The sequence below is a fragment of the Salvelinus alpinus genome, chromosome 33 (genome assembly GCF_045679555.1).
Source record: "Salvelinus alpinus chromosome 33, SLU_Salpinus.1, whole genome shotgun sequence".
NCBI classification, from domain to species: Eukaryota; Metazoa; Chordata; class Actinopteri; order Salmoniformes; family Salmonidae; genus Salvelinus; species Salvelinus alpinus.
In genome coordinates this window covers 20,238,798-20,255,117 of record NC_092118.1, presented here as the reverse complement: position 1 = coordinate 20,255,117, position 16,320 = coordinate 20,238,798, and the positions used below count along the sequence as shown (strand labels likewise).

Here is a 16,320-nt window from a genome sequence, read left to right as displayed (position 1 = left end):
AGCGAATAGAATGGCAGCAAACATATGGAAACCATGTTTTTGATACCATTCCACCTATTCCGTTCCAGCCATTATCACGAGCCCGTCCTCCCCAATTAATTTGCCACCAACCTCCTGTGTACTACAGATACATCTTCATAAAACAAGAGTATATTGTGTCTAATAAAACCAATGCTTTACATAGTAAAATCATGTCCTACACTATAGTCCAGTGGTTCCTAACCAGGAACACTAGGACCCCTGGGGGTACTTGGTCTATCCACAGGGGGTACTTGAAAAGATTCATGAGACCATAGTCCTACTGGTAAAATGCACGAGGGGGTACTTCAGGGGTACTCCGGCCAGAACAAAATTCAGTTGGTGGTACAGTAACTTAAAAAGGTTGGGAATCACTGCCGTAGTCCAACAGTATCAGTTCAGTTTCTTACATTTGGTTTGGCAATATTATTTTTAGAATGAACTCCAAATAAGCCCAGTTATTTCAATTATAGATATTTTATTAATTGTTCAAAGAAAGACATAACCGATGCTCCATATTGTTTTATTATTTTGCTCTAACCCGAACATGGTGACAGAGCAGCTTAATCTTCATGAGTAGACAGCAGAAAGGTGATTTTACCTGCACAATCTGTCTTGTTACAATCAGAAAGACACAAACAGAGAACATGTTTGAAGGCTGATCATTAGAGCAAAACACTGTCTATACAACTTTTTATATGTATTAATAGAAGTTCTATAACCTCTTAGTTCTGAAACGGAGGGGATAGGAGTCACCCAGTGATCTAAATAACACTTGTGAAATGCCTTTTCTTGTGGAAATACAAGAGCACCATCATAGGACAGTCTATCCTTTCAAAGCTGCAATTTGTAACTTTTTGGACCAAATTCACATAGAAATGTTTAGTTATAAAGCAGTCATTGTCATTGAAAACTAGTCTAAGAAACAGTAGATCTGTTCTGTGTTCTGCTTACCAAAGCTTCATTTTTGCATCTTACTTTCAGTTTTGTACACCAGCTGAAAATACAACACTTTTGGTTATTTAAGATATATTTCACAGTGGTTTAGATAGAGAATCATTGTACTACACATTACTTGTTTTGTCAAACTTAAATTAGCTATTAGAATTTTAGCAACCAGGAAATGGCAGAGTGATTTCTGTATAATTCCCCTTTAAAACCTCATAAACCAAGTGCTTGGGGGGGGGGGGGGGTTAGTGGGCGTTTAAGACTGGCTAACTGACTGCTCACTCATCAACACTTAGCAGAAATGCAGTAGACCCTGCTAGTCGTGCAAAAAGCACAAAACTTGTACAGCAATATAATTATTTATATTGAATATGGAAGACAAGATAATGCAAGAGAGTGAAAGGACAGAATGATCATACATTGCCCATTTCTAAAGCATATTAAAACATCAATTACTGTATCTCATCTAAAAGTAGTGCCAGACAATCTTATAACTAATTGTTATCTGGAAATGCTGAGTTTTCTGCTACTATACTGGTGTTGAGGAAAATATTAACTTTCACATCCTACATAAAATATCCAATGACAGACAAGAGTTCACAGTTCATACACACACACACAACCTAAGTGTTGGTAAACTCATCTGTAGCCTGACAGCAATTTGGACCACAGCAGGCAGAGCAGGTTTAAAAGAGAATATTAACCTGTCACTATTAAGCCATTTATTAAGTTAATTAATATTAAACTTTGACATACAATAAATAAGCGTAGAAGAAAGACATCAGATATCAGCTCATTAGTCAAATGTAGGGCAGATCATTGGACCATCACTAAACAACCTTTGACATGGTGGCCTCGTTGGGGAGGTCACAGGGAACTAACCATTAAAACATCCCTACCCCAAGGAGGGTTGAGGTCAAAGTTGAACTTTTGAACAATTGACAGTCTTAAAGTATGTCCAGCTCCTCTGTAAGGGGTGGGTGGAGTGGCCATTATTATTTTGTTATGGATTGTGTCCAGCGCCACCGTGCCCCACTGTTTCTCCCGGCATTCTCCTTTTTACTTAGTGACGGCGTGGATTCCATGTGCTAGGTATCCCACGTTGCCAGAGGTGACGCCTGCCATGGAGATTCTACCATCTTTGGTCATGTATACTGAAAACTCCTTAGTCAGACGCTCAACCTGGGGTAGACACGCACAAACACCTGGAGTCAACGCAATTTATCATTATACTAGAACTTAATTCCAACTGATGAATATGACCAATATGAATATAATAATGTCTTATAAGGTTGTAAGGTACAGGTGTGGATATAAAGAGTGGGTGTGGTCGTTTGTGTGTGTACCTGTTCAGGCTTGAGGCCTGTGAAGCAGAACATGCCGATTTGGTCGATGACATGCTGCCAGTTGTGAGTGGAGCCCTCGTTCTTCAGGTTGACCGCCAGCTGCTCCCTCATCTTGATGATGCGGTTGGCCATGCCGTGGACCTCCTCCAACCTGTGTAGAGAGAGGTTAATCAGGGGGGTTGATGAGGAAACAGAATGGAAGTTGCGTAGAGACAGGAGACCACTCCAAAGAGAACTCCGATACCTTCCTAGGCAGTCAGCTAGATTATAAAATCACAGCATCAGTGAAATGGACAAACGTGTGTGTGTGTGTGTGTGTGTGTGTGTGTGTGTGTGTGTGTGTGTGTGTGTGTGTGTATACACACTTACCATATTTTATAAAGGTCTGGTGTGTTGAGAATAGTGGCAGCGATTCTGGCTCCATTCATTGGAGGGTTGGAGTAGATTGGCCGGATCAGAATCTTCAGCTGAGACTCCACCCTCTTAGCTTCCTCGGCATCGTTACACACCACAGTGAACCCTCCCACTCGCTCACCTGTCAAAACACAGACAGGTAAGATACCATACCGGTGGGAGATTTTTTTACCCTTCTCCTATGTCAATACCATAGTTGTGAGTGAGATTGTGTGTGTGTATATATATATATAATGAGACCGACCGTAGAGGCCCATGTTCTTAGCGAACGACTGCGACAGGACAATGTTGTGGCCCTGCTCGATGAAGTGACGAACAGCCCAGGCATCACGATCAATATCTCCACTGGCAAAGCCCTGGTAAGCCATGTCAAAGAACACCAACAGGTCCCTTTTCTGAAGGAACAGCAGAGGAGTTATTATTAGGACCGTGTGTGTGTGTAAATAGTTGTCTGGCACAGTAAAGATGTCAGTCTTCACACAACACCTGTAGGCACTGGGCAGTAAAGCTCTTCAGCAGTAGAGTCCCAATAGTGACAGAGACTTTAGCCAGTTAGGGCCTTTTCATGTTAACTCGAAATGACACAACGACAAGGTTCCAGTTTAATAAAGTTTACTATACGAACATACTACAAGGTAGCCATTCAACTCCAGGCTAGGTCCATCAACAACAAGACTCCCTGCGCAGGCGCACTCTTGACTGTGTGATAGCCCCATAATAACAGAAATATAGTGATACTTAAAACATGAACTTAACAATCTCCCCCTTCTCTTTAAAGACAAATAAAACATAATTAAATGTCCAAGTATTATTCAAGATCCCCATTACAAATGGGTTGTGTGACAGTTATTTGTATTACTCAAGCTGCCACTTTCCATTACTGAGAGCCTGTAGGAGCACAAGACCGAATGCTCCTTTTTAGTCAGACAGTCAGCAAGCTGTTCCTTTGTGGTTGACCACAGAATCCGCTGGATTCTCTGTGCTTGAATAAGTTCCTTGATGCTGAGTCTTTTCTCTGTGACAGACTTGGTTGACTTCACAGCATCAACTTATGAGTAGTTGTCAGTGACACAAACTACAGGTAGAAAGTGCTGCTTTGTCTCACCAGTGGTAAGCTCTGAGAACAGAGTTGCAAGAAAGATAGCATTGTCAATTCCATCCGCAAGAGTAAGTGTTTCTCCAGCAAGTGTGCTTCGGACAACCTTCTGATCCTTTTTGACTGCCAACAGATAGGTAAGAATCTTCCTCCTTCACCCATTAACACGATTAGATGTCCACCTTGTGTGCCTCCATCTGTAAGGTTCCCTAGCGAAGCATCACTGAAGACAACTAGTTTCAAAGTCATCTTTTCCAACATGCTGAAACTTTAAAGTCACTTGTTGTGATTTCAGTTTACGAACAACTTTGTTCGCCTCATGAATGGTTTGTACAGTGGCGTGTTTTGTGTTAGATGCCAAGTTGCAAACATCAAGTCTACTCTGTCTAGCAACCCATAAAATTTGTCCTAGCTTTGACCTCCACAGAGGGGAATTCCTTTGTACGGCTCTTGAAGAATCCAGGTGAATGGGTTGAAGATTCTTGATATAGCTCTCCTGTTGCATCAGTATTTTTCCATCAACTGTAATAAACTCTATGCCAACATAACAAAAATGATCATGCTCCTCACGGCCAACCTAGAAAACAGCTTTGAGGTGTGGAATCACAGTTGAAGCAAAGGTCTGTGAGCCACCCCAGATAAAGTCATCAACATGACAGGCAAGTACTCCAGTCACATTGCAGTCTTGATCAAGCCAATAGAAGACTGCAGGATCCACTTGTGAATTTTTCCACCTGTATTCAGCATTGTTGTCTTGACTTTGTTGTACCAGTAGAGTGATGCATCTGCCAATAAATACACACACTTTTTTAGTTTCCACAGTGTTCCTTCACTTTTAGCTTCAGGCATAGGTCGGATGTGAATGTCCCTTGACAGCTCTGTTCCCTGCAAAGATGCAGATTTGATGTCTATGAAATTAAGTTTCAGTTTTCTGGCAGATCACTGACATCAGCAATCTGAGTGACTGAGGCGCATGTCGGTGAGTCTTTTGGGAGTTCTTTAGCAGCCAGCTCCTCAAAACCTCTAGCCACTAGACGTGCATTAGGCACTATTCCAGTTAAGGATTCTTTAAAAAAGGTACACACCCACCTTGTTGAGATGCATTTTTGGCCAATGTCTTTGACTTCCTCAAACACTAAATTTTTCCTCCAATTACTGAGCTCATCTAGCTTAGCTGAGTCAAATGACACGTCCTTTGTTTCAAGTACATCATCATTTTGAATGTCATTCTGTTTTTCTCGATTTTCCATTGGTTCAATTCTGATATTATCTACAAGTGACAGGTCAGCTGACCCTGTTGTACCAGAAAATGTAGCTGGTTCAGAGTACTGCAAGTTGTACCAGTTCTGGTGTTTTCCTTTTGCTTTTCCTGCTCGTCCAATGACGGTTGCTGTATGTGGAATACCACTTTCTCTGTCCATGTATTTAACAGTTTGTCCAGTTTTCAGATTGGAACAACCATGTTCTCTTAACACATGTGGTTGTTGTTGAATGTTTTCCTCATTTGAACGCTCAACAGTATTACCTGTGGCATGGTTGAAGGTCTCTGCTCCATTTCCTGTGTCAGTTTCAGTGTCCATATCATTGGATGCGACATCTGGTAGGTTTGTGTCTGTTACTGTGTCCTTTTTGTCATTTTCATTACGAGACTGATTCTCAGCAACAGCCCCTCTATCTTGTTGATCATTTACTTTCCGCAATCTTGAGTGATGCACCCTGACAATGATGCCTCCATGCCTCACAAATATTACCACACCATCTTGACCAATGACTACTCCCGGTCCTTTCCACTCTTGACAGTCAACTCGTTTGTAGTACACTTTGTTTCCAGTTTCGTACTTCTCATCATCATTATTCCCTGAACTGCTGAGTAACTTCTGAAGTCTGTCAACTGTAGCATGTCCAAACTGTTTGTGAAGCTTTAACAATACTTGAGTTTTTCTTTTGTGTTCATGTTCTCTGTGACTGTCAGAATCTCCATGTGCTCTGTGTCAGTCAGAATCTCATTTTTGCATGGACTCTGTGTGATGTCTTTGTCTAAAATGTTTACACAATAGTGGCCTGAGGTAGTAAGTTCAAGAGTCACTGGTTGTTTAAACATCACTGCCTTGTCATTTTTTACGTCTAGTACAGCCTCTGCCTTTTTTTTACCCCCTTTTCTCCCCAATTTTCGTGGTATCCAATCGCTAGTAATTACTATCTTGTCTCATCGCTACAACTCCCGTACGGGCTCAGGAGAGACGAAGGTCGAAAGCCATGCGTCCTCCGAAGCACAACCCAACCAAGCCGCACTGCTTCTTAACACAGCGCGCCTCCAACCCGGAAGCCAGCCGCACCAATGTGTCGGAGGAAACACCGTGCACCTGGCCCCCTTGGTTAGCACGCACTGCGCCCGGCCCGCCACAGGAGTCGCTGGAGCGCGATGAGACAAGGATATCCCTACCGGCCAAACCCTCCCTAACCCGGACGACGCTAGGCCAATTGTGCGTCGCCCCACGGACCTCCCGGTCGCGGCCGGCTGCGACAGAGCCTGGGCGCGAACCCAGAGACTCTGGTGGCGCAGCTAGCACTGCGATGCAGTGCCCTAGACCACTGCGCCACCCGGGAGGCCCAGCCTCTGCCTTCTTGAGGGAAGCTTTGCTTAATAGTAAGGGGATATCTGTAGGGACCACCTCTGTTTCAATGTGACACTTTGTCTGACCAATTTTTGCTGGTATCTTAACTCTTAACTCTCTTGGACAATTCTCCCATCTCCAAATTTGAAAGCTCTGTTGCTTGGTGTGTCACAGCAGATCCTAAGGATTCAACTATAAATATCTCAGTATCAGAAGATTCATTTGAAAACAGTATAATGTTACACTGCTCTATCTCTGTGTTTACATTTTCCTCTGTTAGTTTAACTTGTTCATTTTTATGAGGACAGTCTAACCCAATGGTAAGTGCTTTGACAAATAGCACATTTTGATCTCCTTCCATATTTGTCCAGTGGATTTGTGCCGGGAAATGGCGCCCTCTTCTGGTTGTCTTGAGAACGTGACTTGTTGGCGCCTTTTCTCTGCTGCTCAGTGTAATATGCTGCGTCACTCACTTGCTTTCCACCTGTTATTGGCGCGACAGATGTCTTTACACCAAAAATCATCGATGCAGAAGTCAGCACAGTACAAGCAGTCAAAGCCTACCATATAGACAGGCAGTATCTAGCAACTTGAAAGCTAACACTGCATCCGGGAGAACCATGTCTTATTTGCACATCCTATTGTACCTCTGTTCGAAATCAATGATGTAGTCCATCATTGCAACTGAAATATCTCTCGTAACACTGTCAAAGTTTGAATATGCCTCGTAGGCACGGTCTTTCTCTTCTTTAAGAAATACAGAATCCAGTGCTCTGATCAAATTCACCATACCGTCATCCTTGTTCAAATCCTCAACGGATATTTCCAGTGCTGTATCTCTCGCTCCTCCCTCGAGCGATAATACCACTGCAAGTGCTTGCTTTTTCACGTCCAGATTAGTAACGTGTCCAGATTCCAAGTTCATTTTTCCAACTTTCGTACGACCTCTTCTCGTCGAAGCGAGGTGGCACATTGTAGTTATTAACCATCCTCTGCTACCAATGTTAACTCGAAATGACACAAGGTTCCAGTTTAACAAAGTTTACTATATGAACATACTACAAGGTAGCCATTCCACTCCAGGCTAGGTCCATCAACAACAAGACTCCCTGCACAGGCGCACTCTTGACTGAATGATAGCCCCGTAATAACAGAAATATAGGGATACTTAAAACATGAACTTAACATTTCATATCTATGGTAAGCACACTCACCTTCACCAGGTCAGCGATCTCCTTCCACTGCTCAGGCTTGGGGTCCACACCGGTGGGGTTATGGGCACAGGCATGCAGCATGATCACACTCTTCTCTGGCATTTTCTGTTTCAGAGGGAAAATAGTGTTACACTAACATTCAAATCAGATTCTCATGACGGAAATAGACCCCCACACCTTAACCTTATTAAGTCAACATAACAATATAAAGACAGATCTCAGAAGACGTGGTAATGGTCCTCCATGTCAGTGTGGAATCATACAACCCCCCCTTTCCCATCCCTCTCTCACAGAGATGTCGTCGAGCGCCCCGCTGAAGTCGAAGCCGCAGGTGGAGGGGTCGTAGTAGCGGTAGGCTTTCAGCTGCATGCCAGCATCTCTGAAGATGGGTGTGTGGTTCCCCCAGGAGGGCTTGGGCAGGTACACGTCACGGGACGCACTGTGGAAATGAGACTAGAGAAAAATATAATGAATTAACTGACTGACACCATACACACTCCGAAGTACTACTGGTATAAAGAAATTATTGTTTTATAGAACACAATAATTTGTAATGCATATATATTATAGAGAAGACAGTCGTTTCAGGTATGTTTAGGCTGGTGCACTGTTCTAGGGGGCTATGGGCCCAAATGGAACCGTGGTAGTGTAGGTGCATTCATTCTCTTCCTGTTTAGCTGCTAAAAGAGATGGGTCTTTACCAGGAAGTTGGCTCCGATGCACAGTGAGCCGGTTCCTGAGATGGTCTGGACAGTGATGTACTGAAGAGAGGAGAGATGTTAATAGCATTTCTATCGTTCACTTAACACACAGACAGCAAATGTGCTTCCAAGCTACCACCCACACATCCACTCACCCTGCCACTCTTGAGGACCTCGCTGTCAGCCCCCAGGGCTAGCTGAGCGCAGGACTTGGTGAAGTCCCCCAGACCACCGATGGCCAGATACTCCTTATCCAACTGCTTGGAAGAAATCAGAGCCTCTGCCTAGAGAGGGTCGGGGAGGATGGTAGAGAAATAGTGAGTGTGAGGGGAAGTAGAAAGGTTTTTAATGGTGACATTTTCTCGGCATCCACTTCTTGACAGATCCAAAGCCCTGCCAAATCAGAGCTAATAGCGTAACACACACAGCTGGGGTTTAGCAGGGCTGTATGAGTTGAGCGCAGAACGACTATGCAGAAATACTGTTAATGTCTAACACATAGGTCTGCTGGAGCCTGCACCTCAAACTTACATACAAAAAGTATGCAAACACACATCCACACAGTAATAGAGGTTCCATATGGGTATACATTATACGAGTTAAGCTCAGGATGACAGTGCAGAAATGCACCAATCAGAAACACACAGGCCTGCAACTCCACAAAAGCTTGTATAGTGAGAATCAGCTCAATAACATGAAAACCTCCTTTTTCATGCTTCTACGTGTTTGTTAACTGATCCGGTTCTTACATAAAAGGGCTAGTAGCAGTGTGACTAGATTGGCCTTTCCCTAATGCCGAGCTCGGGATTACAAAACAATAAGAGCCGCCGTAGCTACTCACCTTTCCTCTGAGGAGTGAGCCTCAACAAAATACGAACGGCTGGGTGAAACTGGGGATAGTTATCTAGTCCCTGTCTGTGTCTGTGTGGAATCCTGGGTAGTTACACTGGTTGTCATGGTATTCCTACCTTGCGGACACAATCAAGCACAAAGGGTTTGCCGTGGTCGTCCCTGTAGGCCCCCACCCCCAGGTTCATCTTCTTCGGGCTGGTGTCCCTCTTGAAGGCCTCCGACACCCCCAGGATGGGGTCAGGGGGGCCCATCTGCACTCCACCCCACCATGAACTGCAACAGAGGGGAGGGGGAGAAACAAACAGAAGCAGCTTAATTTATCATTTTGCAGACTTGTGTTCATATTTGTTTCACAGTGGACAAGTTTATTTTTCTAATCACTCAGTGTAGACTTATATTTCTCCAAGAAACTGGACTTAAAATAAAAGACTAAAACTCAACGGAAACAGTACTATACTCTGCTCAAGAAACGGTTGCTCTCACCTAACCAGAGGAGAGTAGCACCACCCACCCACAGTAGACCAACACTCTGGACTATGACCTGGTGAATGCCTGGTCCCTGCACAGCGAAAAGCCACACACACACACTACAAAATCACCACTACACACAGCTGAAGTCTGTTGAGGTGAAGGGCCCGGGTTGGATGGCATTAGGGGGAGTCACTAAAAGGGAGGAGATGTACTGCACTAAATACATGAACATCTCTCTCCATCGCCACTACACTACCAGAATGACAACTCTAAAGGGCAGGGGGAGTGGTTGAAACAAAGGCAACGATTGGTTCTTTGAAATTCAGAACACATTCATTCATCATATCTTTGGATCTGGTCATTACAGCCTGGTCTTCCTTTCACACTGACCCCACCAAGCTGATTATTGTGGGAGCAAAACTCGTGACTATGATTACATTTCCAATATTAGCAGCATCTAGGCTTTCCACTTTGAAGAGCTGAGACAGAATGGCTATATAAGGAATGGAACATATAGGACCAGGGCCCCGCTACCAATATAACCTATACAGCTGTCAGATGTGGGCGTTAACAAGCAAGAACTGAGGTGAAAAGATAATAATGGAGAAAGGTCAAGCGAAGCTATTTTCATATAGAGGGAGGGGACTCTATACGTTATGCTAAGGCAGAATCCTATAAAAGCAGGACTCTAATATGAGAATTTAGTCTCTTTCCATGGAGGGGCTCGGCTCTGTTACGTTTGTGATAGGGTCCTTCCATGGAAGGGCTCAGCTTTGCTACTTTGTATTAAAGTCTATATTGAATTCACAAGTTCTTGTAAGAGTGTTATATTTCTGAGACAATTTTCCACGACATTATCCATCCAATACTTTACACTTCCCTTTCCACAGCCACACACACGAAGGTCAGGCACTGCAAACATATGCTCTCACACACAAAACAATTCTCTCCCCCTGTATGGAATGTGTCTTATGAGGAGGAAAGAACAGAAAATTATCAGGGGCCCAGGTCAGGAACTAATAGAATTACACACACACACACACATACTGCTTCCACATGACCTTGCCCCTGACCTCTTCCACATGACCTCTGAAAGAGGGGCAAGCAGGGCCTCTAATCTGACATATTCCTCTCACTGCTGTAGTGGAGGCTATAGGCCTGCTGAGGCTGAACTAGAGATACATTTTTTCCATGCAATGTTCTAAATGTAAGTTCACAGCAAGACTCCCAACATTTCTATTGGAGCCTTCTGTAATATTGAACTCTCTAAAACCGTGTTGTGTCTGATGTTACTCACCAGTGCGTACTGGTACAGTAGTATGTTTTGATATGTCAAATGTAGTGGTGAGCCACTATGACTTGAGCAGTGATACTCTGCAGCTCACTGAGATTCAGGTTCAACGGTTGTGTTCAAACACCCTGGAACTCACAGCGATACTTTGAGCCGAATGCTTCGCAAAGGGCAGCAACGCCAAGACCGCAACATGAGACTATAGACAAGAATGATGACATGACACCCACCTCGAGTTTTAGGGAACACACTGAACAGTCACCTGTCATAGAGCCTGTTTACATAGCATTATAGAACGTCCTTATAGAACACCCATTGTCCAATAACAAAAAAGGTGACTAAAATTGAACACTCAGCCACTCAGAAACATTGGGACTTGACATTAAAATCAGATCCTCAATCAGTAAAACTGATAACAAATATGAATACTTGTTATCTGATTCTGACAAATCTGTTAGAGTGAGAAGAACCTGGGTATATTATCAGCCTACCCACTGGTGCATACTGCTACTATTATCAGCAGTATGTGCATACTACATACACACAGAACCTTTGAACATTTTAACTTGCGAGATGTCGAGCAAACAAATATGCTTGGTAAACACTTCATAGGCCAGGGAGTACACTGACTGAGTTCTATTTATGCCACGATGACAGCATCAATGAGGGGCCATCCAATGTTGAGTCACAGACTTGAATTTAGCCTGCTAATGGACTAAAATGCACTTGAATACAGACCGAAATTATTTTTGAATGAGAATAAGGTAACTCGGCGCACGGTCTTCTAACAAGACAGTGACGCAGAGTGTATTTGCTGATGCTTTTCGAACACAGCCTGTTTTCCAGAGATGTGAAGCGGTATCTTATAAGTGAGAAACAGAGTTTGCCCTCCAAGAGGAAAGCGAAAAGACACCAGTTACTGTCGTCACATCTCAATAGAAACCGGGACATCCCTTGGCCAATCAGCGACCAGGGGCCTGCACACGATACCCAATGATCACGCTAGAATTAGGGAGCTACGGTATGCAAGGGAGATCAAACCGAGAAAATATGTCGAATCTCAAAGGCAAAATGCCACTGCGACACTAAAATAATACAAAATAATTGAATAATTTAACTTTCACGGGAAGAACTGAATGATCACTATGATATGATGACAACATACAGATAGCCTATCACTGAAATCTGAATAATATTTTTACAGAGCCACCAAATAACAGTATCAGTATCCATAGTTGTAAAGTAACCTTGCCAAGTTCGACTGTCAGTGAACTGGTTGAGCCTTGAAGTCTACAAAGTATGACTCGACTAAACCCAAAGATATGAACGGGAAATGTCAGTCACGACAGGCGGAGGATTAATGAATGCGAGTTTCAGTCAGTTAGTTAACCAAATCAAATGTAATTTAAATATTAGGTAGATAGCTAAACTACGGCGAGAGACGTAAGTGCATGACCGCTTCGGACCCCCATTCATAAACTTGAAGTTAGGCCACTTGAGTCATTGCTGCATGGCTAGCTAGCTTACTAAGTGCTGCTAGCTATTCATTCAATGGCAAACTACCAAAGTAGCTACGTGTCAAACATGACAGTACAGAGATTGCATGTCTGGTATTACCTGTTACGTGTAGACAAAACTCCCAGAGATGGGGAGAAAGTCCCAATACTGGAGATCACCTTGCAGGACTTCAACAGAGACATGGTTGAGTCGAGGCGCAGAATGACAGAAAAAGCAGAGTGAGCATATGAATCTGTCATGCACGCAAGCTTCTTTCTTCTTCGATGAGGTTTAACGGCGGTTGGCGTCCGATAAATGTTGCATTACCGCCACCTACTAGACCGGAGTGAAACTCCTTTATACTTTGTTTAAAAAAATTAAATATTAAAAATGATTCAACAAATACCTTACCATCTAACACTACACTCACAAAAAGTATTAATAAATACCATGCTCCACTATTTAAATATATTTAGTGCTACTTCAGGCCAACAGCCTGAAAGGATGGGACACCACTGTAATATTCATATGTGTAAACATACTGAATTATAATTGGATGCATTTTACCGCCGTATCATACTGTGCTATGATTGGTTAAGACAACCCAGATGGTTAGGTCATGGTCAGTTGATCATGGTTGGAGATACGTGAACATGCAAGTTATAGCTAGTTAATAAAGAGTTACGTTAACAAATATCCTGTAGTACTGCATTTTATTATTTTGTACAAAGCGTGCAAAACAAGACATGGTGTCAGAGTAAAATTCCAATGGTGGAACAAACTCCCTCACGACGCCAGGTCAGCGGAGTCAATCACCACCTTCCGGAGATACCTGAAACCCCACCTCTTTAAGGAATACCTAGGATAGGATAAAGTAATCCTTCTAACCCCCCCCCCCTTAAAAGAGTTAGATGCACTATTGTAAAGTGGTTGTTCCACTGGATATCATAAGGTGAATGCACCAATTTGTAAGTCGCTCTGGATAAGAGCGTCTGCTAAATGACTTAAATGTAAAATGTAAATGTAAAAGGTCTTAAAATATGGATTTTTCTGGAGTTCCTTCACCTCGAATGGACTGGGAGTCTACAAACTTACCCGATGCATGGCGTAAGTACAAACAGCATGTGGAGCTAATGTTCACTGGTCCTCTGAAGGTAAGAGGAGAAGAGGAAAAGTGTAGCTACTTGCTCCTCTGGATCTGTGAAAAAGGGAGAGATATTTACAACACATGGACACTTACCGAGGCTGAATCAAAGGTACTGAAAACATACTACGATCGTTTTGAAGCATATGTTGTGCCGAAGACCAATACGATTTTCCCTAGGTACAAATTCCATGAGAAAGTACAAGGAGCTAGCGAGTCTTTTGAACAGTTTGTGACAGAGCTGCGTCTGCTTGTGAAAGACTGTGATTATGCAAACAAGGATGAGATGGTCAGGGACCGTATTGTATTTGGAATACAGCATGTTTAGACATGGACCTCATCAAGCTAGTTTTATCAGTGACAGCACCAGTAGAGACAGAAAATGTACTGGAGGAGTTTGCTGATGTTTTTACAGGAATAGGATTATTCCCAGGAGAATGTACCATTCACCTTGACCCAGACGCAACCCCTGTGGTCTACCCACCGAGAAAGATTCCCCTTGCTCTCCGTGCCTGTCTGAAGAAAGAGTTGGAGAGCATGGAGCAATCTGACATAGTCCCCAAGGTTACAGAACCGACTGACTGGGTAAATGCATTAGTGGTGGTGGAGAAACCATGCACAGGCAAGCTCTGAGTATGCCTCAACCCAAGAGACTTGAACATGGCTATCAAACGCCTCCATTATCCTTTACCGATGCTAGATGGCATCACACACAAGCTAGCGGGAGCACACTACTTCAGTGTCATGGACGCTAGATCAGGCTACTGGGCTATCAACACAGAAGAGTCATCTAAGCTCACAACATTCAACACACCGTTTGGACGCTACAGGTTCCGTCGCCTGCCTTTTGGGATTATCTCAGCCCAAGACGAGTTTCAGCGAAAGATCGACGAAGTGTACGAAGGCCTCGACGGAGTTGGGGCAATTGTGGACGACATTCTTGTCGATGGTCGAACCAAAGAGGAGCACGACCGAAACCTCCACGCGATGCTGCAAAGGTCCCGCGAGAGAGGAGTCCGGCTCAACCCCGAGAAGAGCACAGTCGGCGCTACAGAGGTCAGCTACTTCGGACATCTTCTCACAGCGACTGGAATCAAGCCAGATCCACAGAAGATCTCAGCCATAAAAGAAATGGAGCCACCAAAGAACCGTGCAGAGCTGGAAACAGTGCTTGGCATGGTCAACTACTTAGCCAAGTTCGCACCCAGCCTCTCCAATGCTAATGCACCCCTGCGTCAACTGCTAAAGCAGTCCAGTGAGTTTCTCTGGGACAAGCAACACGACATTGCTTTCCAGAATGTGAAAGACTTGATCACGAGAGAACCAGGACCAATCCTTGCCTACTACGACCCCGACAAAGAGCTCAGACTCCAAGTGGACGCGTCGAAGTATGGACTAGGTGCAGTGCTACTGCAAGAAGGAAAGCCCATCGGCTACGCTTCCAAATCTCTCACAGACTGTGAAATCAACTACGCTCAAATTGAAAGGAGCTCTACGCCATTCTGTTCGGATGTAAACGTTTCCATCAGTAAGTATATGGACGACAAGTCATTGTGGAATCCGACCACAAGCCCCTTGAGTCAATCATGAGTAAACCACTAGCCGCAGCCCTGCCAAGGCTACCGAGAATGATTCTTCAACTACAAAAATACGACTTCACAATCACTCACTGTCCAGGCAAAGACATCCCTGTCGCAGACACGCTCTCCAGGAAGTTTCTTACCTATAAGGACAGCAGCCTCAGTGAAGGCATGGACATGCAAGTGCACACTGTGTACAGCAACTTACCAGTTAGTGACACAAAACTGAAGGAGATCCAAGCAGAAACAGAAAAGGACTCACAACTCGCACAGCTGAGGAAAGTCATACAGGATGGATGGCCTGAGGAGAGGAGAAAATGCCCTCAGAGCGTCTCAGAATTCTGGAACCATCGTGATGAACTATCACAGATCAACGGAATAATTTTCAAAGGAGAGAAAATCATTATTCCTACCAGTCTCAGAGAAGAGATTTTGACAAAGATCCATGCTGGACACATGGGCATGGAAAAGTGCAAACAGAGAGCACGGGACATTTTGTTTTGGCCCGGAATGTGCAAACAAATAGAGGACATTGTTGGTAAATGCGCCATATGTCTTGAACGATGCCCCTCAAACACTAAAGAGCCAATGTTACCTCACTGTATCCCAGACCGACCCTGGCAGGTCGTGGCAACCGATCTGTTCACCTGGAACAACGAGGACTACATCGTAACAGTGGACTACTACAGCAGATACTTCAAACTCGACAAGCTTCACAGCACCACATCTGCAGCTGTGATATACAAGCTGAAAGCAGCCTTTGCCAGGCATGGCATTGTAGAGACTTTAATATCTGACAATGGGCCCTGTTACAAATCAAATGAGTTTGAATCCTTCACAAAAGCATGGGAGTTTACACATGTCACCACAAGCCCACATTACCCTCAAAGTAATGGCCTTGCTGAAAAATCAATGCAGATTGCTAAATCACTCATGGACAAAGCAAAATCAGGAAAGAGAGACCCCTATCTTAGTCTCCTTGAATACCACAACACTCCAGTTGACAACTTCAAATCACCAGCCCAGCTGTTGATGAGCCGCAGACTTCGCTCACTCCTTCCCAGCACCAACCAGCAGCTACAACCTGAGGTCGTCAGCTACAAGGAAATGCATGAAAAACGTGCACAGAGACA

At 43.9% G+C, this 16,320-nt stretch overlaps 1 protein-coding gene across 1 annotated transcript; it reads right to left on the bottom strand.

Moving 5' to 3' along the window:
- Nucleotides 1-525: 525 nt before the first annotated feature.
- On the bottom strand, nt 526-12,794 carry LOC139563251 (aspartate aminotransferase, mitochondrial-like). The gene is made up of 10 exons (XM_071381730.1): nt 12,584-12,794; nt 9,321-9,477; nt 8,508-8,636; nt 8,353-8,412; nt 7,943-8,104; nt 7,652-7,756; nt 2,971-3,121; nt 2,682-2,847; nt 2,313-2,463; nt 526-2,148 (listed from the first exon to the last, which is right to left on the bottom strand). Exons 1-10 carry the CDS (start codon nt 12,721-12,723, stop codon nt 2,026-2,028), a joined length of 1,344 nt encoding a protein of 447 aa, XP_071237831.1. The 5' UTR covers nt 12,724-12,794; the 3' UTR covers nt 526-2,025.
- Nucleotides 12,795-16,320: the final 3,526 nt, after the last annotated feature.